This window comes from Alligator mississippiensis, chromosome 3 (assembly GCF_030867095.1).
Source record: "Alligator mississippiensis isolate rAllMis1 chromosome 3, rAllMis1, whole genome shotgun sequence".
Lineage (NCBI taxonomy): Eukaryota > Metazoa > Chordata > Crocodylia > Alligatoridae > Alligator > Alligator mississippiensis.
Window position 1 is genome coordinate 148,232,753 of NC_081826.1, and position 23,491 is coordinate 148,256,243.

General features: G+C 48.3%; 1 protein-coding gene across 3 annotated transcripts in view; it reads left to right on the forward strand.

Moving 5' to 3' along the window:
* Positions 1-23,491, forward strand: part of FBXO10 (F-box protein 10) — a 74,022-nt gene that overhangs the window by 20,102 nt on the left and 30,429 nt on the right. For 2 of the 3 annotated variants that reach the window (XM_059724510.1, XM_019490740.2), the window contains exons 3-5: positions 611-1,483; positions 19,406-19,555; positions 21,735-21,871. In XM_059724510.1, coding sequence (XP_059580493.1) covers positions 611-1,483; positions 19,406-19,555; positions 21,735-21,871 — 1,160 coding nt within the window. The remainder of the gene's footprint in view (positions 1-610; positions 1,484-19,405; positions 19,556-21,734; positions 21,872-23,491) is intronic. The other variant, XM_006272076.4, reaches the window with a different exon arrangement.

Here is a 23,491-nt window from a genome sequence, read left to right on the forward strand (position 1 = left end):
GACATTTGTAAGCTGCAGTGCTGAAGCAGATAGGGAGGGAGCAACATCTGATGCTCTTGCAAAATGTTTGGGCCCTACTGCATGGGTGGATGGCATGTGTTATGCCTGTGAGCATGTACAGCAGATGCCCCTGGGATATTCTTAAAGACTTAAAGACCAGAAGGACCATTAGATCATTCTACTCTGATCTTCTGAATATTACAGGCCATTAAGGTTTACCAAGCTGCCTTATGTGTACAACTCATTACCTTACATTTGCAGACAGGTAGATGACTAATGTGCACATCAATAGTTTTGAAAGGGCTCAGAAGAGCAGCACAGGTGTTGCTTAGGTCCAGTGATTACAGCATGTCACCTAGGGAATCTGGTGACTGACTGTGACAGATGGAGCATGCCATGTTAGTTAAAGGTACAAAGCTAACTGATCTCTAGGCTGAGGGTAGAAGCCAACTGGGGTAAATTTGTGTGGGCTTTGTAATTTGTAATCCATGATCTACTACATGTAAAGAGGTAGGACATTTCTGTGGAAAGAGTAGAGGAACCTGCAAGTCTCTCCAAAAATGGCCATTGCTCTGGGTATTTACTTTGTGTTGTTATCACTATTCTCCAGACAACCTCTGGCCACGTCCAGTTTGACAACTGCAACTTCGAGAATGGGCAGTTACAGATCCATGCGCCAGGCACGTGCCAGGTGAAGTTCTGCACCTTCAATCAATGTAGCATCAATTTCCACAGCGTGGCCCTCTGCGTCCTTGAGAACTGTGAGTTCATTGGCAGTGAAAATGCCTCTGTGACTGTGGAGGGCTCCCCGACCTCTGATCGGAACTGGGCCTGCAAGCACCTGACCATGCTGGCCAAGTCCCGCTCTGTTCTGTTACAGGCCCCAGATTCCTCATCTTGCAGCAGGTCAAAACATGAAGACTGGGGGGACTCTCCAGTGGGGAATATAAGGACCTGTGAGATTGTGGTAGGTGGGGACCACAGTAACTTACCTCCTGCCTTAAGGACTCCACCAGCGCTTGAGCAGACTTGCGAGAAGGAGGCTGAGCTCAATGGGAACCTTTATACAGCCAAGGAGGGGGAAGCCATGACCCTTGACACAGACTCTAGTGATAGCGAGTTGAGCACCGGCAGTGAGAATGAGGGAGACGACCAATCGATGTACAAGCTGTCCTATCAGGCCCATAGCCTGAGTCACATGCTGACCAAAGTTATCTACAGCCGGCCACAAACCAATGGGTTGAATGCCCTCCAGAATGACTTTGAGCTCAAAAGTCTGGAACAGGAGCTGCAAAGAGACAAGGAGGCCCAGTCTCTTGCCAACTCTCTGCAAGGATGCCTCATCCGGCGGTGCCTTTTCAGGGATGGGAAGGGTGGAATCTTTGTCTGCTCACAAGGGCAAGCCAAAATGGAAGGGAGCATCTTCAGGGACCTGACCTATGCAGTGCGATGCATACAAAGCAGCAAGGTGCTGTACAGGCTGGTAAAGAGCCCTGTCTTCCCCCACTCCAGCTCCACAAATTTGGCTTTCCTTGGATTTCAATAGGCAGCTGGTTTACCCAGCTGAGCTTAACTAGCACCCCACTTGGTGCCTGTAGGAAAATTGTGGGTGCAAGTGGAGGCATTGAGACATCTATCTGGCCTCACCCTTTGGTCAGGTAGTTGGATATCTGAATGCCCCCATTTTTGAAGGAACTTGACTCTGTTTGTGGCCCTGTGGTCAAAAAGCTGCTCAAGCCTGCTGGCTTATCGGGCTTGTGTAGTAAAGTTAGATCAAGGGCATATAGAGGCATGATTTAGCCAGCATCCATTTTGGCTGCCTTTGCCCTAGCCTAAATGACCACATGGGCAGTGATAGGCTAACCTGCTCAGACAGAGTTCCTGCTTGGTCTCCAGTGATTAGAAGCTGAAGCCTATAGGTTGATATCTCTTTAGCAGCTATGATGTGGAAAAGTGGCCCTATATTCCATGACTGTTAGAGTTCAGAGTGTCTGAGTCGTATCTCTTCAGAAAAGGCCTAGGGCAGTGATGCTTCATCCTCTGGCACTGTGAGCCAGACAAGTGGTGCAGGGTCAGTCCATGGGCCAGATATCATGGGCAGGATCAGTTCATGGATCTGATCTAGTGTGGAGTCAGCATATGGATTCAGTCCGCGGATGCAATCTGGTATGCTGACCAAGTCCCTCACACTGGATCTGGCTGTGGAGTGACCTGCTTGCTGGCCCACCCCTGAGCATCTGAACTGGCTGTGGAGCAGCCCTGCAGGGCTGTCACCTGGCCTGCAGGGCTCTTCCTAAGGTCTGGAAATTTGGCACGGGGGACAATGGTTGCAGCATTAGTTGCTGTCATTCTGGAAGTTGCAGCAATTAATGTTGTCCCTGCTCCCCTGCCACCAAATTTATGGATCCACGGTGCTTCCCAATATTGGGCCCGTGAGGCAGAGGTTGAGCACCACTGGCTTAGGGAATGAAACTGGGGAAAAGGACATCTCAGGCTATCAGGAAAAACATCCTGACAGTGATATCTCTCTAGTGGAGTGGCACTGGCATCAAGGAGAGGGGAATGAAGTCCAGCATCTCTGTTGCAGACCAGATGTGTAAGATTTATGGTACCCTTAATTATTCATGTCCTTGCTTTCAAGCTGTTGGTTCTGTCACTGTTATGCTACGTAAGTACACTGCTTGCTTAGCAACAGACTGTTTGTTTTTTTCCAAATGAAATATTTGGTTTTGGAATTTGCTCTGGTAGTTGTGAGTTACTGGATGGCTCAATTGTTCAACTCAAAGTTGGCCCAGAGTTAGATTCAAAATGTCATGGACTTGAGCACAATAGAAACCCTCTGAAACAGAAGCAGTGCTTATCTCTACAGCAGGGTGCAAGAAAGGTGAATGTCAGAGAGGGTTCACAGTTTCTGTAATAAAGATGAGGGCTTTGCAGACATTGGGCTGGAGGCAGAAGTTACATTGCCCATACCATGTTCTGTGAAACATTTTCTTTGGCATAAGGATGTGGAAAGGGCACATGAGCTTAGTTGTTGCATGCTGATTGGCTCTGCTAGCGAGCAAGATGCAAGGTGGGAGTTTATTTATCATTTGTTGTGTAGTTATTCTTCCCAGATGGAATGATTTGCAACTGCATCCTGCAGTGCTGCCCTCCTCCTCCTATTCAAGGTTGATAATCCATCCATCCTCATTGTTGCTTCCAAGAGGAGTAGAAAAAGGAATGGGGAAAGCAATTGTTAGCTGGCTTTGAAGGAAAAAGCTAATTATGGTGCCTGCAATAATTTATTATCACTTATTTATTGAACTACTATGATATCTGGAATCCTCAGGGATAAGCCAGGGCCCCAATACACTAAACACTGTGCAAACAAGGAATCAAAAAGGCATCCTAATCAGGACAAAGTAATCACACCAATTACAAATGGCAAGAATTTTAATGTCACAGAAAGACCTAGCATTTGTCCTGGGATAAACAATTTTATCCTGGGTCAAAGTGCAGTTGTTCAGACATCTGTGTCCATTGTCCCAGGATAAATCCTAAAAAGTTTCACAGGGTAAGAAGTACTAACAGTTTATCCCAGGACATCTCAAAGTGTGTCTGAACCGTTATTGAAGAATCTCATTGTTGAATCAATAGCAGAAGAGTGTCAGTGCATTCAGCTGCTTGCTAAACCTTGATTAGGGGGGCAATGTGTGCACATGCTAATCCTGGAATATTTCTGTTCCTGGACAAACACAGGTAGAATTTGTCCAGGAACAAATGCAGCGTCTGTTCCTACCCTTAGGCCTTCCGCAGCCAGGACAGGAATATCCTCTGCCCTATCCTGTTTTAATATTGTACACATTAATGCTCCCATTACTTGATGCTTGCTATAACAGTGCTAAAATATGGGAGAGTTTTTCTTATCAAAAACAAGCTTTCTGTACCTGCAGAGAATGTGCTTTCAGAGCCTTGTCCAAAGCCCATCAAAGCTAAGGAAGACTTTCCATTGATTTCGGCAGCCTTTGGCCCAGATTCATAGTTTCATAGTAGCTAGGGTCAGGAGGGACCTGAACAGATCATCTAGCCTGACCCCCTGCCACAGGCAGGAATGAATGCTGGGTTCACAAGACCCCAGACAGGTGATCATCCAACCTCCTCTTGAATTTGCCCAAGGTAGGGGTGAGGACCACTTCCCTAGGAAGCTGGTTCCAGATTCTGGCCACCCTAACTGTAAAATATTGCCTCCTGATCTCTAACCTAAACCTATTTTCCATCAGCTTATTACCATTGATCCTCATCACCCCAGGTGGTGCTGGGGAGAAAAGGGCTCTTCCTGTTTGCTGATGATCTCCCCTGATGAGATTGTAGGCAGCCACCAGGTCCCCCCTCAGCCTCCTCTTGCTGAGGCTGAACAGGTTCATGTCCCTCAGTCTCTCCTGATAGGGCCTGTCCTGCTGCCCTCTCACCAAATGGGTGGCCCTCCTCTGAACTCTCTCCAGGCTGGCCACATCCTTTTTAAAGTGCAGTGCCCAGTACTGGATGCAGTACTCCAACTGCAGCCTGACCAATGTCGCATAGAGGGGGTGCATCACCACTCTGGACTGGCTTGAGATGCATCTTTGGATGCATGACAAGGTATAGCTGGCCTTGCTGGCTGCGGTCTGGCATTGGCACCTCATGTTCATCTTGGAGTCAATAATGACTCCAAGATCCCTTTCCGCCTCTGTGCTCTGTGGATTCCTTCTCCCAAGGTGCAGCACCCTGCATTTGTCTACCATCCTATTCTCATCTGCCCACTTTTGTAGTCTGTCTAAATCTAGTTGCAGCCTCTCTCTCCCTTCAAGTGTGCCCACCTCGCCCCATATCTTAGTGTCATCAACAAACTTGGACAATGTGCTTTCAACCCCCTCGTCCAAGTCGCTGATGAAGATGTTAAACAGTGCAGGCCCGAGGACTGAGCCCTGGGGGACCCCATTGCTCACATCTCGCCAGGTTGAGTACGACCCATCCACCACTACTCTCTGGGTGCGCCCCATCAGCCAGTTTTTTACCCATCCAACTGTGTAGGCATCAATGCCACAGTCGCTTAATTTATTAATGAGAATGGGGTGAGAGACAGTGTCAAAGGCCTTCTTAAAGTCTAGAAAGACTACATCCATGGCGACACCAGCATCCAAGGATTTAGTTACTTGGTCATAAAAGGTAATCAGGTTGGTCAGGCAGGACCTGCCTTTGATGAACCCATGCTGGTTGCCCCTGAGCATGATCTACCCTGCTGGCCCCCCACAGATATGCTCCTTGATGATTTTCTCCAAGATCTTCCAAAGGACTGAGGTGAGGCTTATGGGCCTATAGTTACTTGGGTCCTCCTTCCTCCCCTTCTTAAAAATGGGGACCACATTAGCTAGTTTCCAATCCCCTGGCACCTGGCCAGATGACCACGAATGCTCATACAGCTGGGCCAAGGGCTCCGCAATGACCCCTAGTCTAAGTTTCATCTCTGCCTCAGCCTTCCTAATAGCCCTCCTATACTCCCAGGCAAAGGAGGAGTACTCCTCCTTGATGATAGCCCCACCCTTCCACTGGTTGTACGCCACCCTTTTAGTCCTCAGGCATTGCTGAATGCTCTTGCTGAGCCATGGGGGTGTCTGAGCACTCTTACCCCTCTTGCTTTTCTCAGGGACTGTTATCCTTTGGGCCTGGAGGATCGCCCCCTTAAAGTACGACCATCCCTCATGGACTCCCATCTCCTATACCTTCTAGGCCCTCAGTGCTTCCCTCACTAATCTCTGAAGCTCATTGAAGTTGGCCCTTCTGAAGTCAAGGGCTTTAGTTCAACTAGAGGTGCACCGATATATTAGTTGCATGTCGATTGGCACCAATAAAAGGAAAATTAACATTATTGGCTATTGGCTTTTTTGACCAGTGTAGCCAAGAATGTTACCAATAAAAACAATGTCTTCTGGCCGTTGCCCCTGGATGCCACATGCATGCATACAGCCACACACAGAAATGCATCCCAGTAGTGTGGAGAGCAGTGCCCTGCAGGTAATTCTGTGGAGGGGAAGGGGCATGGGGAGGGGCAGATCGAGGCCCCCACAGCAAGGGAGGGAGTGGGGCAGGGGCTGGGGGCACTGCCTTGCCAGGGCAGAGAGTGGGACCCAGGGCTGGGGCAGGGAGCAGGATGGAGCCATGGGCAGCTCATCCAGGGGCCGCAGGGGGGAGGAGGGTGGCTTTCTGCTGTTGCACAGAACTCCTCTGTGGGAAGCATGGGGGGGGGGGGCATGTGTCCCCCCAGATTTGTGTCCAGGGTGGATGAGTGCTGTCTGCTGTGTGCTTGGGGCTCTCTGCTCTGCTGCCTTTCCCTTGGGAGCCCCATGCTGACTGTGTGTCTCCTGCCCATCCGGCAGCGGTGGGGGTGGTGAGTTATGCCTCCCGCTTTTGGGCGGGCAGAGGATGCACAGCCACCATGGGGCTCCCAAGGGAAAGGCAGCAGGGCGAAGAGCCCCAAGCCCATAGCAGGCAGCCCACATCTGCCCTCGCCCCCTCAGTGCTTGAACTAAGGCTCACTTGACAAGCTTTAGTTCAGGTGTTGCCACCATCATTTTTAAGTACAGGGACACTGATCCCCTGGATGAGCTGTCTGCAGCTCTGTCCCCCAGCCCAGCCCCAGGTCCCATTCACCACTGGCTGGGCAGTGCCCCCAGCCCCTGCCCCACTCCCTCCCACACCATGGGGGCCTTGATCTGCACCCCCATTCCCCTTCCTTCCTCCACACTCCTTCCACTCCACAGACTTACCTGCAGGGAGCTGCTCTTCATGCTGCCCAACTGCATTCCTGTAAATTGGTTATCAGATCAGTATTGGCCGATTCGTCTGGTTAATAATTGGCTATTGATATCGGCTAAAAAAAAATCTTTATTGGTGCACCCCTAGTTCCAACACAGTGACTAGGATTGTGGTCAAGCAGATGCTTTACACAGCCCATAACACTACTAACATCAGGAGCCCCATGTACTTTAAATGCTGTTGGGGCCAGGAACAGGGAGAATGTAATGACCTGGGCTGGAATTTAGCCTGGTCATTTGAAAAGGGGCTAAGTCTGGCCTCACGGTTAACCACCCCACTCTGAGCAGAAGTCCCACGGCATCAGAGCATGTGAGGATTGTGTTGCCTCCCATGGAGATGGCACATTTGTCAGAACTAGGGCTGATCAAAAATGTTCTATTCAAGCCATTTTTCAATAGAAGATTGGGTTTTCTATGAAACAAACCTTCTCACACATACAAAAAATCTACTTTCTATGGAAAACATTAACTTTCTGTTGCCAATCTGAATACCTAAAACAACAAATATAATTTTCTGGCCCTCCAGAAATTAAAATATGCTGATACTGAAGTGCTGCTGTGGCACCTCATGTGAGCTGCAGTCCAGTTGCCTCATTCCCCTGTATTTTCTAACCAGCTCTAAACATAGTAGCATGTCCAGTCATGAAAGTGCAGTCCCCAGGGAAGGAGCACAAATCATTTGATTTTGGAGGGCGTCCCTCTTCTTTTTCCCTCCCCACCTGTTCCTTTGTTTCCTAAGAGTGGAAAGTAGAGGCTCTTTTTTCAACAGGTATTTCAGATGTGCATGGCAGTTTATTTCCTCTGAGTTCCAGTTTAAGTTGTTCAGTTCTTCAAACTAGTTCCAATAAATCCTTTGTAATCCAAGAACTGGGAGGACCAAACCCAGATGGAAAAGAATGATGGACACCTCCAGAAAGAGACCAGGAAATCATGTTGAGAACTCATGGAAGGGAAGATGACCCGCCAGGAGCAATGTGTAGTTGCTGAGCTGCAAAATACTTCCTGGGGCTGGGGTTTTGGCTTGACACTCACAAATCTCCTTCCCTCTGTCCTCTTACAGTGAGAAGGAGGGAATTCTTCTGCAGTCTCTTGACATATTTCCTTTTGAGTCTGAGCTACTTGAATACCTTTCTGCATAGGACTAATGCTAATATTGAGTGCACTTCATTTGATCCTGTTATTTTTTTTTCCCTTGATCTGCCATAAGAGACTGTTCCTTACCACTTCATTTTCTACTTCACTAGCTTGATTTTAATTGATAACAAATTGAATGGAGATTAGCTGCTATGTCTTGGAAAGAATTTGTGAAGCTGGAAATTAGCCTGGATATTTCCATAGGGGACTCACTGAAGCAGGTGGAATCTTTTAGCTTTAGAACTTGGAAGCTTCATAATCAAGTCCCTGCCTATTTCCTCTTTTATGAAAGAACTATGTGACATGATTCTTGGCTGAAGCAGCTTCCTTCTTATCCCACTGGAGGCAGCTGTGCCTTTTGGTTTGCAGCTGAAAGCCTTGCATCCAAGCTTCAGTGTCCAGAGACCCTGAATAGATCTCCAAGATGATACTCAGATGCACACAGAGAAAATGAGCTATAAGTCATATGGCAGGAGTCATGCAGGGTTCAGACTAAAGATCCTGGTTAAGGATGTGTGCTCTGTTCAGGCCACTGAAGAGCTTGGGCAGGACGTGGACTGAGGATTGGGGGAGGGGTGTCAATGGAGCCTGGCTTTGGCTCTCAGGGTGCTGGTCACTGTCAACTGGGAAACTGCATGGTTGGTTCAGTGCACCTTCTCTCCCACACCCTCTGGATTCTGGCCTGGCCACCAGTGGGCTAGCCCCTCTTCCAGAACAAATGTGTGTAGCTTCATAGCCTCTAGTGCTATTTTCCCCCATTTAGAGTATCGGGGAACCTACCTATTGGATCAAGCCCCAGTGCAACAGGAGACCTGGCTGTTCTCATGCCAGACCTGTCTGTTTCAGAGGGTGTATCTGGAAGGAAGGGGCTTATCCTTGGCAAGAGGGAGATGGGGTGGGAGGGAGGCGTAAATCTGTGCCAATTTCTCACCTGCAGCTTTGTTGCTTGAAACAGCAGCTGCAGAAAGTCAGAGCGGCCTCCAGAGGACTACATTGGTAGCCAGCTGCCCCAGAGTGGTGGGTACAGGTCTGAGCCTTGGCAAGGCTGTGGTTGGAGATTTTGCTACAAGAAAAGCAGCCCAGAAGCATTTCTGTAGAAGCATTTCTTGCATTTTCCAATGCGTAGTATTGCAGGTAATACCAGGGGCTAGGGACGAGGTGCAAACTGAAGTGTTCTCTCTCCCTTGGAATAGTCCAGTTCTTTGTGAGACTAATGATCATGACTCAGATGCCAGTCACCATTGTATTTAGGCACCAAGTGCCACAAAAGTAATTGGGATCATCCCTATTGTCTGTACTTTGAACATGGAAAGTAGCAGAGTAAGGTCCCTGAACTTCAGAAAAGCAGACTTTGAATCACTCAGGGAACTCATGGGCAGGATCCCCTGGGAAGCCAGTCTGAGGGGTAGAGGAGTCCAGGAGAGCTAGTTGTACTTTAAAGAAGCCTTACTGAGAATGCAGGAACAAACCATCCTGATGGCACAGGAAGACTAGCGAGTATGGCAGAAAACCAGCTTGGCTTAGCAGGGAACTCTTCAGTAAACTAAGTCACAAAAAGGAAGCTTAGAAGAAGTGGAAGCTTGGACAAATAACTAGGAAAGAATATAAGAGCACTGCTTGGGCATGCCGGGATGAAATCAGGAAGGCCAAAGCGCAATGAAGTTGCAGCTAGCAAGTGGTGTGAAGGATAACAAGAAGGGTTTCTACAAGTATGTCGGTAGCACAAGGAGGATCAAGGAAAGTGTTAGTCTCTTACTAAATGAGGGAGGCAACCTTGTGACAGAAGGTACAGAAAAGGCTGAAGTGCTCGATGCCTTTTTTGCCTCGGTCTTCACAGGCAAGGTCAGCTCCCAGACTACTGCACCAGGCCGCACAGTTTGGGGAGGAGGTGAACAGCCCTTGCCTCTTTCAGTGGTGAAAGAACTGGTTAAGGACAATTTTTAGAAAAGCTGCACGTGTACAAGTCCTTGGAGATGGATGGGATGCACTCGAGAGTGCTGAGGGAGTTGGCTGATGTGATTGCAGAGCCGCTGGCAATCATCTTTGAAAGCTCATGGTGATCAGGAGAGGTCCCGGATGATTGGATTGGAAAAGGGCAAACATAGTGCCCATATTTAAGAAAGGGAAAAGGGAGGTTTTAGGGAACTACAGACCAGTCAGCCTCATATCAGTCCCTGGAAAAATCATGGAGGAGTAGTAGATACGCTGGAGGGTAGGGCTAGGATTTGGAGTGACCTAGACAAATTGGAGAATTGGGCCAAAAGAAACCTCATGAGGTTCAGCAAGGACAAGCGCAAAGTCCTGCACTTAGGACAGAACAATCCCAGGTACCAGTACAGGCTGGGAGCAGACTGGCTGGGCAGCAGCTCTGCAGAAAAGGACCTGGGGGTTACAGTGGACAATAAGCTGAATATGAGCCAGCAGTGTGCCCTTGTTGCCATTGGTGACATGTAGGACGTGCATGCAGGTGCATATGCACCCCTTGAGATTGGCAATGCACCCCCTGCAATTGGCCTCCACTGCCAGCGGTGCCTGTGGGTGGTCACCACTTGCACCCCCCCACCTCCCCACACTGGCAACACCACCGGTGGCATCTGCAGGTGGTCGCCGATCGCCAGTGGTGCTCGCCCCCCCTCCCCCACCTGCTGCCGATACTGCTGTGGCTGCCTGCGGGAGCTTGCTGCCCACCACTGCTCACCACTGCCTCCTGCAGGTGATTGCTGTGCCTTCAGGGGTATGCGTTGTTCATGCTTGTTGCCAAGAAGGCTAACAGCATACTGAGTTGCATTGGTAGGTGTGTTGCCAGTAGGTCAAGGGAAGTGATTATTTTCCTCTCTTCAGTGGTGGTGAACTCACATCTGGAGAACTGTTCAGTTTTTGGGCACCCCACTACAGAAAGTATATGGACAAATTGGAAAGAGTCCAGTGGAGGGCAACAAAAAATGGTAAGGTGGCTGGGGGACATGATTGATGAGGAGAGGCTGAGGGAACTGGGCTTATTTCATAGATTGTGAGGCTGGAAGGAACCTTAGATGATCATTGGGTCCAGCTCCCTGCACCTACCAGGAAAGACAACTGGGGTCAAGTGACCCCAGCAAGGTGACCATCCAGTCTCCTCTTGAAGATTTCCAGGGTATGTGATTGCACCACCTATGGAGGGAGCTTATAGTCTAAAGAAAAGAAGACTGAGGGGGGATTTAAAAGCAGCCTTCAACTACTGGAAGCAGCTTTCAAAAGAGGATGGAGCTAGACTATTCTCAGTGATGGCAGATGACAGAACATGGGGCAACAGTCTCAAGTTGCAGCAAGGGAAGTTTAGGTTAGATATTAGTTAGAATTTTCTTACTAGGAGGGTAGTAAAGCACTGGAACAGGCTACCTAGAGAGGTGGTGGAATCTCCAACCTTGGAGGTTTTCAGGACGCAGATAGACAAAGCTTTGGCTGGGATGATCTAATTGGGGATGGTCCTGCTTTGAGCAGGGGTTGGACTAGATGACCTCCTGAGGTCCCTTCCAACCCTAATTATCTATGATTCTATGCAGGTAGCCCAAGGTATGGGGTCCTGGCTAAATCAGCCCATGAGTTACCACTGTAACATGACATAAGGCTCTGCTCTCCAACATGAGTTTATCCTCCATGCTGAGGCAGTGGGGAGCGACTAATGGGAAAAGACTGCAGCCTGTCTAACCAAGCTCCACATCTAATTAACAGATTCAGTGAGCACCTTTTTGGAATGAGCAAATAAAAGAAGTATAGTTTAATTACCTCCTTGCTCATTAAAGTGGAAGTATGCAAAAGCAATTTGTAAGTTATTTCTCTGTGCTAATCAGACATGGGTTTAAGGAGATTTGACTGGGGAAAATTAAATGCATGAATATTTAACTACTTGTATGCCTAAATAAACTGGTGTAGTGATTAGATCACCAGTCTTAACTTCATCAGCTGGGACAATTCCACATCCAGAAGCCACCTTGGCTCATGATTACCTTATGGGTTTTGCAACCCCGTTCAATGCACTAATGCTTTCCTGTTCTGAAGAGAGGGAGAGGTTGCCTGGCATGCCACTTGCTCAGCATCCTTCTTGCAGCTCCACCTCCTAAGTAATATTTGTAGAGCTCTACTTGTCTCAGCCATGCCTGACAGACCCAGGTCTTGGAGACTGCATGAAAGCCACCTGTGTGCCCTTTTACCATGTTGCTGGGTTTGGGGATGGGATTTTGTCCATCCACCCCAATCCATGTGTCCGTATCCAGGGAGCAGTCCTTTTACTCAGGCATTGCAAAAGACAGACCGTCAAGAAGCAGCAGCACAGGCCATATGCAAAGACCTAGGATGACATAATGTGGTGAAAAATGTAATAGCCAGATCTTACAGCTTTCTTGCACCTTATGCCTAGGGACCAGAGAGCATTCCACCAATGGATGCCCTCTCCCACTGCCTTAGGTAGGTATGTATATGTTCTTAGTCTCATTTCATAAGTAGGTTGCCTACAGTGCCATGACAGCAGGAGGACCTTGCCTTGGGTCACCCACCACCACAATGTAGAGACAGGAACAATTAAGAAGTGACTAATTCATGAAACATGAGTAGATGTTCATGAACTCAGAATAGGCAGCCCCCTGAAGCAAGAAGGTGGCAAGACTCCAGAAGGGGCTGGATGTTGATGTAGATAGGGGAGCCAATGTCATCCTGATTAGTGAAGGCAAAAATTGCAAGAAAGGGTATTAAATTTTGAGCTTTAGGGTTTAGGCCAGTGTAACAAGATGGGTGCTCACAACAGTCTTTCTTTTACTTCCTGTAGTGTTCTCTCACCTTCCATGGAAGGAGCTGTTTGCTGTTGAGGACAGAGGTAGATAGATTATAGGTCTGGTTCAGCTGGCAGTTTCCCTATGGGCTTAAGAGTAGTTGATGGAAAGGAGAGAGACATCAATGGGCAAAGAGAAGTTCGTATGTTAAGAACATGTAAGTCTTGGTCAGGTAGGAAAGGTACTGTAATAACGCAAATCCAAGAAGAGGTTTTTCCCCCCCATTCAACATGGTGGGGGCAGGGGAAGTGGAGCAGCACAGAAAGAGCACTTGTCTTGGATTCATGGAATCAGAATCACAGAGAAGTAGGGCTAGGAAGGACCTCCAGAGGTCATCTAGTCCAATCCCCTGCCCCTTATACATACTATCCTATACAAACCCATTGTTTTACCTATGAGCAAAACTACAGGGTCAACCCTGACACAACCACAAGGCATAACACCCTAGTCTGCTACAGGTAAAACAGGGGAATCATGGTGGCCACTGTTCTGCTGCTGCAAAGGTTATTAAAAATGCTCAAGAGATCCAAGGAAGAGGGCCACAACCCCCGCTACAGAGGAAGGCAAAACCTCACACAGTCCATACCATTCTGATCATGGGGCAGAATTCCTTCCCCACCCCAGATATGGTGATCAATCAGACACAAAGAAGAGGGGCAAGACCCTCTAGCCAGGAACCCTCCTGCTAAAAGCCCCACCGAGAGCACTGGCCCACCTCAGTCAAAATCCCCCAGCCTTGGCTGCAGCCAATACCCAGTGTTTTTGAGGAAGGCTCAACGCCCCCCCCCTCCCCCCCTCCACACACACACGTAGCAAAAGAAGGGGAAAAAAATCTCTCTTGGTCCACTGTGGAAACCAGCAAAGCCCAGAAACATGGGAAATACTCATAGTAGAATATAGGTATAGCTACGCTAGATTATCCCTGACCAGTGCCTGTCCAGCCTCTTCTTGAACACCTCCAATGATGGAGAGCCTACAACTTCCCTAGGCCACTGCTTTACTGTGTCAACAGTGAAGAAGTTTTTCCCAATACCCAGTCTAAACCTTGGTTCAACTTCAAGTCATTGGTACATGTCCCACCCTTTTCAGCAGGAGGGAAAAGCTGCTTTCCCTTTTCTTCGTGGGAACCCATCAGGTATTTGAAAATTGCTATCATGCTCTGAAGCATCTTTTCTGCAATCTGAGCATGCCTATTGCCTTTAACCCCTTGTATGACTCATCTTCCAAGTTCTTTATCATTTGTTATCAGCCTCTGGACCCTCTCTAACTTTTCCATGTCCTTTTTGAAATGTGGAACCCAAAACAGCATACAGTACTCTACATGAGACCTAGCCAGTGCCAACTAGAGAGGCATTATCACGTCCCGTGTTTTGCACCTAGTGCTTCTATTGATGCATCCCAAAACCGCATCTGGGCAGCTACATCACACTGCAGACTTGCATTGAGTCTGTGATCTACCAAAGACTTCTTTGAAGTGCTGCCATCCAGCCATGTCACCCATTTGTATTTGTGTTTATGATTATTCATCCTGAGGTATAGCACCTTGCATTTGTCAGCATTAAACATCATCCTGTTAGCACCAGTCCAGCTTTCTAATCTGTCAAAGTCCTTCTGAATTGCACTCCTATCCTCCAGTATCTTTGCAGTCCTTCTCAGTTTCGTGTCGTCTGCAGACTTTTCATAGATTTCATAGACATTAGGGCTGGAAGGGACCTCAGAAGATCATCGAGTCCAGCCCCCTGCCCAAAGGGCAGGAAGTCAGCTGGGTTCATAGGATCCCAGCAAGATAAGCATCCAGTTTGCTCTTGAAGGTGTTCAATGTAAACTTGCCCAAGAAGCTCTCAATTCCAACATCCACATCATTAATAAACGTGTTGAACAGCACTGACCCAGAACAGACCCTTGTGGGACTTCACTCAAGGCCTCATGTCTTTCTGATGTGGAGCCATTAATAATTGCCCTTTGCTTGTGGCTATTGAGCCAGTTGTCTATCCACCGTTAAGTAGTTTTGTCCAGCCTGCATTTCTCCAGTTTGTTTATGACTTGAGAAGATCCTGTGGAACCTTGTCAGAAGGGTTGCTGAAATCCAGATACAGTGTTTCCTTCATCCACCTAAGTAGCTCTTTTGTCAAAGAAGGAGTTCAAGTTAGATTGACATGATTTGTTTTTCATAAATCCATCCTGGCTGCTTTTGATCAGCCGCTCCTCCTCCAGATGCTTGCAAATGGACTTCCTTATGATATGTTCCAGTAAATTCCCAGGTATTAAGGTGAGGCTAAACACTCTAGTTCTCCAGAGCCTCCTTTATGCCTTTTTAGAGGGGCACTATATTGGCAATGGTGGTGGCAGCTATGGCTTTGACTCTGATCTGGTCATGGGCTGGAGCTGGAGCTAGAGCTATGGGCCAGAGCTGTCACCACCTCAACTACTGCAGGGCCAGAGCTAAAGCTGATCGGCAGGAGCAGCGGGGGGGGGGACCAAGCGGGACGGTGCAGGCACCTGTGGGAGCAGGCAGCAGGGGGATGTACCAGAGGGGACAGGCATTGGGGGGGAGGGGGGGAGGCAAATGTGGCAAGGTACACAAGCACTGTGAGGGAGTGCAGGTGACAGGGGAGACACGTGGTTGAGGGTATAAGGAGTATAGTGGGCAAGAGGTAGGGGAGCAAGGGATGGGGCTTACACTGTCTGCCTCCCTGTCACCTGTCCACTTGTTGCTGTTTGCCTCCCTGCCTTTGCTTTCCCTGCTGCAGCAGTGGGGCAGGTGAAATGAAACAACCCAACAATAATTAGCTCTATACATGGCAAATTAGCACAACATAATTTTTCCATGTATAGATCTCATTAGCGGGGGCTAGCCTTAAATTCAAAGTTGTCTTAGATTTGGGAAAATATAACATTTCCCAGGGCTACTAGCTTTGGGTTAGGAGCCTGCTCTCTCCACTGAGAACAGATATTTGACATTACTCAAGGTGCTAAAATCCTACTGAAGGCCAAGGTGTTGTTGCCAGGTTTTAAAATTTCATGGTATTTGATGATTGTTTTTTTGTTTTGTTTTTTTCTCATACAGCTCCAGCTCCTGGAATCATGTGATTATAAGACTCCATTTTCTTTTTCTTTTTAAAGTATATTTTTAGCCATCATGGTGACAGAAGGAAGCTTAAAAATTTGACTGCCTAAAGGCTTAGAAGGCTGAGAAAAAAGACTTAGATATATCCTATTCAAACCAGTCTCATGATTTTTGAACACCTGGGTTTGCGTACTGCCAATGGGTAGGAAGGACTTGGTCTCCTTTACAAATCGCAGCTGCAGGTTCAATGCCAGTTAAAGCTTTCCAAGAAGTATCTTGCTTGGTTATTCAATTTAGACAATAACTTCCCTATTATTGGTCCTTCCTTTTTGTTCTCTGTTAAAATATCAACATTGAAGATATCAGTCTTTAGCATGTTTATAAGAAAATTATGGATATTCAGCTTCTGGTACATTTCAAGTTGGCACAGCCCTTTTAAAGAAATCTTTGAAAGACCACCTATGCTCTTGGAATGGAGAGATGGCTTTCCAGTTACTAATGCCATTAAGATGCTAAGGGTAACGTTTGTAGGACCTTTGAAAATTTCTTCAGCCAACTCTTTCCATACCTGCTGTCCTAGGCCTGATCTGTATTATGCAGTTTTGTTGGCAGAACTCTGATTCCAGCCTTCAAAATTTGTGAGTGCCTCCTCCCAGTTCCCTTGTGGCAGCAGAAGCCCTTTGATCTGCTGATAGACCAACAGCATCTTTCTGACTGCTAGCTTCTGCCACCACTTGACAGCCAGCAGAAGGTGTGTGCAGATGCTTTTGTTTCTGCTAACTTCTGTGGCCCTTGCTGGTGTGTATACATGCTCTCATGGCTTCCCTATAAACAGACCTTCTGGCATTAGAAGCAGCCTAGCACAGACTAACCCAAGTCATTGATTGAATGAAAGGAGTGTCCTTGTTGGGTGAGATGCTGCCCAAGAATGTAGTGAAGCTGCCTATGACCCAAAAGGCTCATCATTGCTCGTCAACAGGCTTTGGAAAAACAAATTCTCAGCTGGTTAAGCAAGGGATGGTGTAAGAGGGCAGCAGTGTTATACCAGTGGAAGGGTGGGATATAAACCCTACAGAGGCTGTGCAGCCAGTCTAGAATTCTTCTGTGTCCTCAATCTATGTTTAGGTCCTGCTCCTCCTCTATTTGGGTGGGCCTTATATGTATGTACAGCACTGCTGCAGCAGCTGCCACTAGGCTGTCAAGAGGGACTCATTTGGAAGCCCCTAGCTCAGGGGTGGGCAAAATGCAGCCCAGGGGCCCCTAAAACCTGTGGGGCCCCTAAAAAATTTAGAAAAATTAATATTTATCTGCCCCTGGCTGCCTATCATGCAGCCCTTGATGGCTTGCCAAAACTCAGTAAGTGGCCTTCTGCCCAAAATAATTGCCCACCCCTGCTAGCTGCTACTGATGAGCCACTATTCCTATTGACTTCAGTGGGGAGACTGGTGCTGTAACTTTCTGGCTCGATCATCATTGTCACCGTGCCTGTTACTCAGTCCTGTAACTTGGGTATGGACCTTTCTCCAGAGCCTCCTATCTAGTCAATATCTATATTTTGCAGGTTTGGGACACCTCTCAGACAGGGTCTCTCTGCTCTGGCCTACAGCTGGGATTCTTTTCCAGGCTTTTGTCATCTACCTCATGATCAGAGATCTGGGTTTTCTGTTTCCCACGGGAAAACAAAGGAAACCACAGATTTTCCCCTTTATAGGAGGAAAACACAGATTTCTCATTTTACCAAAGAAACCTGTCGGTTTTGCAGTCTTGCAAAGAGCTCTCTGCAGGTGGGCAGAGGTCTAGCCTGCAGGCGGCTGGGAGGGAGTGGGAAGAGGGCAGTCAGGCAGGGGACGCACATGGCCCCAGGCAGCTTGGAAAGCAGCTCCTGCAGGTAAGGAGGCGGTGTGGGACTGAGGACCCCATAGGGAGGGAGGGAGAGAGTTGGGTAGGGCTGGGGCTGTTGCCTAGTTGGGTGGTTCATGTGGCTTGGGGCCTGGGGCCACAATGCATGGCCGTAGGGCCTCAGTGGGGAGTGCATGGGTGGTTCGTCCGGGGGTGGGGGGGTGGAGGGGCTGGCTCCCTGCTGCGCACTCCCTGGGGCAGGGAGGACCTATACCTCACCTCCCAGATTTGTGTGCAAGGCTGGGTGAGGGTGAGCTGCCTGCTGTGGGCTTGGGTTCCTGCCTTGCTGCCCTCCCTTGGGGCCTCCTCAGCCCAGTGGGTGTGATTCGGCACTGCAGAGCACAGCAGGACTGTGCAGAGAATCTAATTGCGGCTGCGAGCACCACACTGCTGTGGCGAGGCATCCCCTGTGCATGCGGCAGCAGCAGGTGTGGCAGCACAGGGTTGTACCTCACCAGGGCAACAGGAAGCTCGCAGCAGCAAGCAGCTTCCCCACATGGCCCCACTGAGCCATGCAGTGCTGGGTCGCACCCACTGGGCTATGGAGGGCTCTGGGGGAGGGCAACAGGGTGGGAGCTTGAGCCCACAGCAGGCAGCCTGCACCCGCCCCCACCCTGCACACAGATCTGGCCTGGGGGACACAGGTCTGACCCCATAGCCCTGGCAGCTGGGGGCCCCCTCCAGCAGGGTTGGGGGGGTGCAGGGGGCTGTGGGTGGGGGGCAGGGGCACCAGCAGGGCCAGGGGACTGTGGAGGGAGGAGTGAGGGGCACCTGTAGGGTGAGGGGGGTGGGGTTTGAGGGGCACCAATAGAGCCAGGGGGCAGTACGCGCGCGGGGGGAGGGGGAGGAGGGAGGAGCCAGGCCCTGTCCCACTATTTATCCAGTAGGCAGCTACAAAGATTACTGTCCAAGCTCATCCCTTTGACCATATTGCCCTGTTTATCCCTCCTTTCTCTGGCTTATCACACAGAAGTTCCTTGTCTTTGTTCTCTGGTATCTATCCAAGCCTGACCTATTCTTTTCCATTTGGCATTGAAAAGTTACTTTTTGCCTCTTAGTCTGTGATGCTAGTATCCCTTGCCCACCTGTTATACTATCAACCAAGCACCTTCATGCTTTCTCCTGTGCTACTTTTCATAGTCCTCAATAAGCATCAGAAAAAGAAATCTTTTTTAGAACCCTCTGTAAAACCCTGGGCATAATGTGATGCCTGGAAAAAGACTACAGGCCAGTCCCTGATGCACCAAGACCATGGCCAATTATGCTGACCTGTATCGCCTTATTGTTCACTGGTGTCTCCTTTCCCACAGCTTATCTGTGTCCATCAGTTGTTGTTATACTAAGATGGCAAGTCACTGGGGAAAGGCATTGTTCTCTTGTTCTGTTACAGTTACAGATAAATGACATAGGAACTTACCGCTCACCTCTTTGAACAAAGAGACCATAGTCTGACCCTGCCTTGAAAACAGCTCATGAATTTCTAGGCACAATGATGTAATAGATGAAGCTGATGATGATCCCCAACAATGTGCATTCCACATGTGTGGGGGGGGTTCCAAGGTAGGGTATGCCAGGCGGCAGAGTGAACAAAACTAGATTTCTAATCAGATTTTTTTTCTTTCAAACCCCATAATTACAAGAAAAAATGCCTTTCCTCTCCCCTGCAGGTCATCATGCTGAAGAATGACATCCACCACTGTAAAGCCTCGGGGATATTTCTCCGCCTGTCAGCGGGAGGTCTGATTGCAGACAATAACATCCACTCTAATTGTGAGGCTGGGGTGGACATCCGGAAAGGAGCCAGCCCTCTGATACTGGTATGTGTGTGTCCTTGGTTCAGCTCTGCTTGGTGCCAAACACTCCCACTACATTCCTGTCCAAATTGCACTAGAGATTTACCCTCGCTTTAGTGCAGCTTATTGTCCTCAGGGTAGCCCTTCTGGATTTATAATGAACTTAACCTCAAAATAATTTGTTTCAGAGACCTCCTGATGGCAAATCAGGTTTCATTAAACACTGAAATTACTTCTAGAGACAAATGTGCTATTGGTCTGTTTAAATGATCCCCAAATGATCCCCGACCTTAGAACTGCATGATAGGTAAGGAGCAACATGCCAGGTGTGGGAAGATGATCTTTCTAGATGTATATTAAACAAGCAGCCAAACATTTCAAATGAGTGCATCTGCGCTGAAATGATAAATTCTTGATAAACGATAAATCTGTGATGAAATGATAAATCATAGGCAGGCAATAACTTGTGTTGATTATGAAACTCTGATCAGGTTGCCTGCTCTAAACCCACCTGTCCCTCTGTGCTGGGGCTCAGTTTAACATTTCAAGTTTCCACGGAGCCACCACTAAAAAAAAGCGACTTAGCAGCCTGCCACACAATAAAGTATCCCACAAATACAAACTTTCCTACCTAAGACTGCAGTTGCTCTAGTCCCAGGACAGGCAGTATGTTATTGTGTTATTATATCCTGTTATTACAGTAGTACTCAAAGAATTAACTCAAGAGATGGGATCTCAGTAGACTTGGAGGTGTACAAACCAAGATCATATAGTTACAGCCTAAATGAAACTCTCCCAGGTGACCCTGGCCCACATTGCAGGTTGGGAAATAGCCTTGTACCAGTTTCAAGCCCAATTATTTGCAGCTGAAAGCAGGAACACTGTCCAGACAGGAAGAGCTTAGTCGCCAGCAGCTCTCATGGATCTTATCCGGGGAGAGAGGAAACCTCTATTGTTCCCACTAGGAGCTGACAGGTGCCCAAGCAGTTTTGAAAATCCTTTACCCTGTCTGCCTGAGGTCCATCACAGACCTGACTCTTAATGCTTCTTGTGCTGTAACCAGTCCTTCAGTACAGAGGAGGAAGGGGAAAGAGGAGGTGGCTGGGACCAGAAGATCAGGGGCAGCCAAAGGAAACAAGGAGCTCCATGTGAGCTCATGGAAGCATGAGCAGATCAGGATGATCTGTGCAGCATTCTTAAGGCCATGGAGAAGCTCAATGTTACTTCAAGGCAATTAGGCAGCTAAAGGGGATGCTTGGGTGGTGTTTCCTATCAGAATGATTCTGTCTTGCATTTTGCTTTATTCCAACACAGGCCTGATGTGTCCTGTGTTATTTTATGATTTTTCAGTTTGAGGAGCCCTGAACAGGTTTTATATGGAGCAAGCTGGAAGACTGATTCTGCCATATGGGCCTTTTTTGTTCTGCTTCCCCAGTTCCTCTGAGTTCTTCCTCCTGCCTCTACCACTGAGAAATTCTGGCCCTGTTCTGCTGAAGGCAGAGTGGAGCCATGATTGCCTAAATAGCAGCAACTCTGCACGCCCGGGCAGTGACAGTCCCATAGAGATATGGGAGGAGTGTAGAAGTATGCATAGGGTCTCCTTGAACCAAACAAAATCACTTTGATTTAGCTTTGTGGGACTTGAGGGAGGGACTCCAGCCTGGGTTAGGGAATACCGAGTGGTCACCACTCTTGTTCCTATCAGGAGTGACCAGCATTCTTTTTTGTCTCTGGCTGTTGGGCAAGCTGCAGCCTGCACACAGTTGACACTTCAAAGAGTGACTACAGGGCATAGGAGCCTACTTGTGAGTCTCAAAAAGCAGGTCATGGGTAGACATGGAGACTGTGAGACAGTCTCATCTCAGGCCTCCTAGGGACAGTAAGGCAGGTGCCTCTTCAGTATTGCTGTAGGAGTTCTAGAGATGGGGCTGAGATGGCAGTCATACCCTGTATCTTTCAACAGGCACTAACATCACCAGGGAAGTTGAGTTGAACACAAATGTGATCCATTAAAGGTGTTTGTGTTTTTGTAACCTCCTGGTAACTGGATTGATTGTCTGTCTCTTTCTCTTTGCCGTGTCTGTGGAAGCTGTACAGCTCCAGGCTGCTGCTTACTCTTGTTGACTTGTCTGAGTGATTTCTCTCTCTCTCTCTCTCTCCTGTTTTACCTTTATTCTCCATATGTGCATACATAAAACTGCAGTGTAATAAGATACACAGTGGCCTTCGCTCAGGCATCGTTGTCCTTGGCAACGGAAAAGGCATCATCCGTAGCAATCAGATCTATGGGAATAAAGAAGCCGGCATTTATATCCTGTATAATGGAAACCCCATAGTGAGGTATGTTAGTAAGCAATGATATCTCTCTCTCTCTCTCCCCTCTTCTCCCCATTTTAAATTTTCCCTCCCATCTTCTGTTTTGCATATGTGAACCTTTTTTCATGCATTAAGGAGCAGAAGTCTGACTACCAGGTGCATGGGGACCCTTCTGTTGCTCCAGTGCCAGCATTTAATTCATTTCCAGGGGAAAAGGAACTCTATCAAGGCTGCACTATTCATCCTGTGTGCAATGGACACAGCATTTGCTGGTGGGCATAGAGTATATGATGCCCATTCTAGTTTGTCTCTGCTTTAATGTATGGACAGCAAGCAGTTTCTTTTTTGTTCTTTTGATCTGTCCTTCTGCCTTGGAGATATCATTTTAAGTATATCAGTTGCTGTCAGGATTCCTTCACACTAACAAAACTTCCCTGGGCTGAATATGTTCCTTGTCTAAGGAAGGGTTTCAGATGAATGAATGTGCCCAGCCTAGCATCCTGCATGTGCTGCCTTCTGGGGAGTGTCTCTGACAAAAAGAACAAATTAGTTCCTTGGGGGCATTGGCAACGTGTAGGGGGTGCACGCAGGTGCACATCAACAGTCGCCCCCCCCCCCGCCGATGCTGCTGATCACCCCAAAAATCCATCACTTGTGTCCCACAGGACCTATCTTTTCAGTTCCTTTTGGCTGTCTCTTACGCCCAGGAACATAACCATGGCAAAAGTGGGTTTTATTAGTAATGGAAGCTGGAGAGACACCATTCCTCCTCCCTTCCCTCCCTTGACAAAAGCAGTCTTTTACTCTGTGATAGGAATGTCCCTCTTCTTTGGGGCTTGTTAGTTATGTCCTTGGGGTCGCATATGTGATGCTCAGCCAGTACCTAGATCTCTCTTGTACATGGGAAGTAAGATAGATGGAGGCTGGAGGTAGTGTCTGGTCCCTTTATATCACCCAATGTGGGTGGTCCCCTTGGCAGGGGAGTGGGAAGGGTTGCTGCCCTCTCTTTGGCTAATGTGGGTCTCTCTTATCAAGAACTATATATGAGGGCAACACCCTTTCCCCCTCCCCTGTCAAAATACCCTTTCCCCCTCCCCTGGCAAAGGGACTATCCACATTGGGTGATATGAAGAGACCAGGCACTACTGTCATCATCCATCAATCCTGCTTCTCATGTAAACAGATCATAAGTCATCCACATGAGCTGAAGAGACTGGCCCAGGGGCTTAAATCTGACCTTGTTGTTCTCCTTGGTTGCAAGAGGATGTGGGCCTGATACATTCCTGGGGTAGGTGGGGGATGGATCCAGATGGCATTTGGGAAAGTTAGTGGCAGCATGCATCTATAGGAGACCAGTACCTGTGACACACCAGTTCCAGCACAAGGTGCCCCCTCCACCCCTTCCTTCAGCCCTTGGGTAAAGGAGGACTGGGCACTTTTAGGTGTGGGGCTCCAGTGCTGCTGGAATGAGGAGTGCAGTCCACCACATTTTAAGGCATGAAATATGTGGAGGAAACAGAGGGCTCAGAGGGTCCATCCCATCCAAATTGTATTTCTCTCTGACCAAGTCACTTTGAACCTTCATTTTCCGGAGAATAAATTGAAAGCCACCCAGCTCACCACATGAGCCCTCTTTTGAGATTT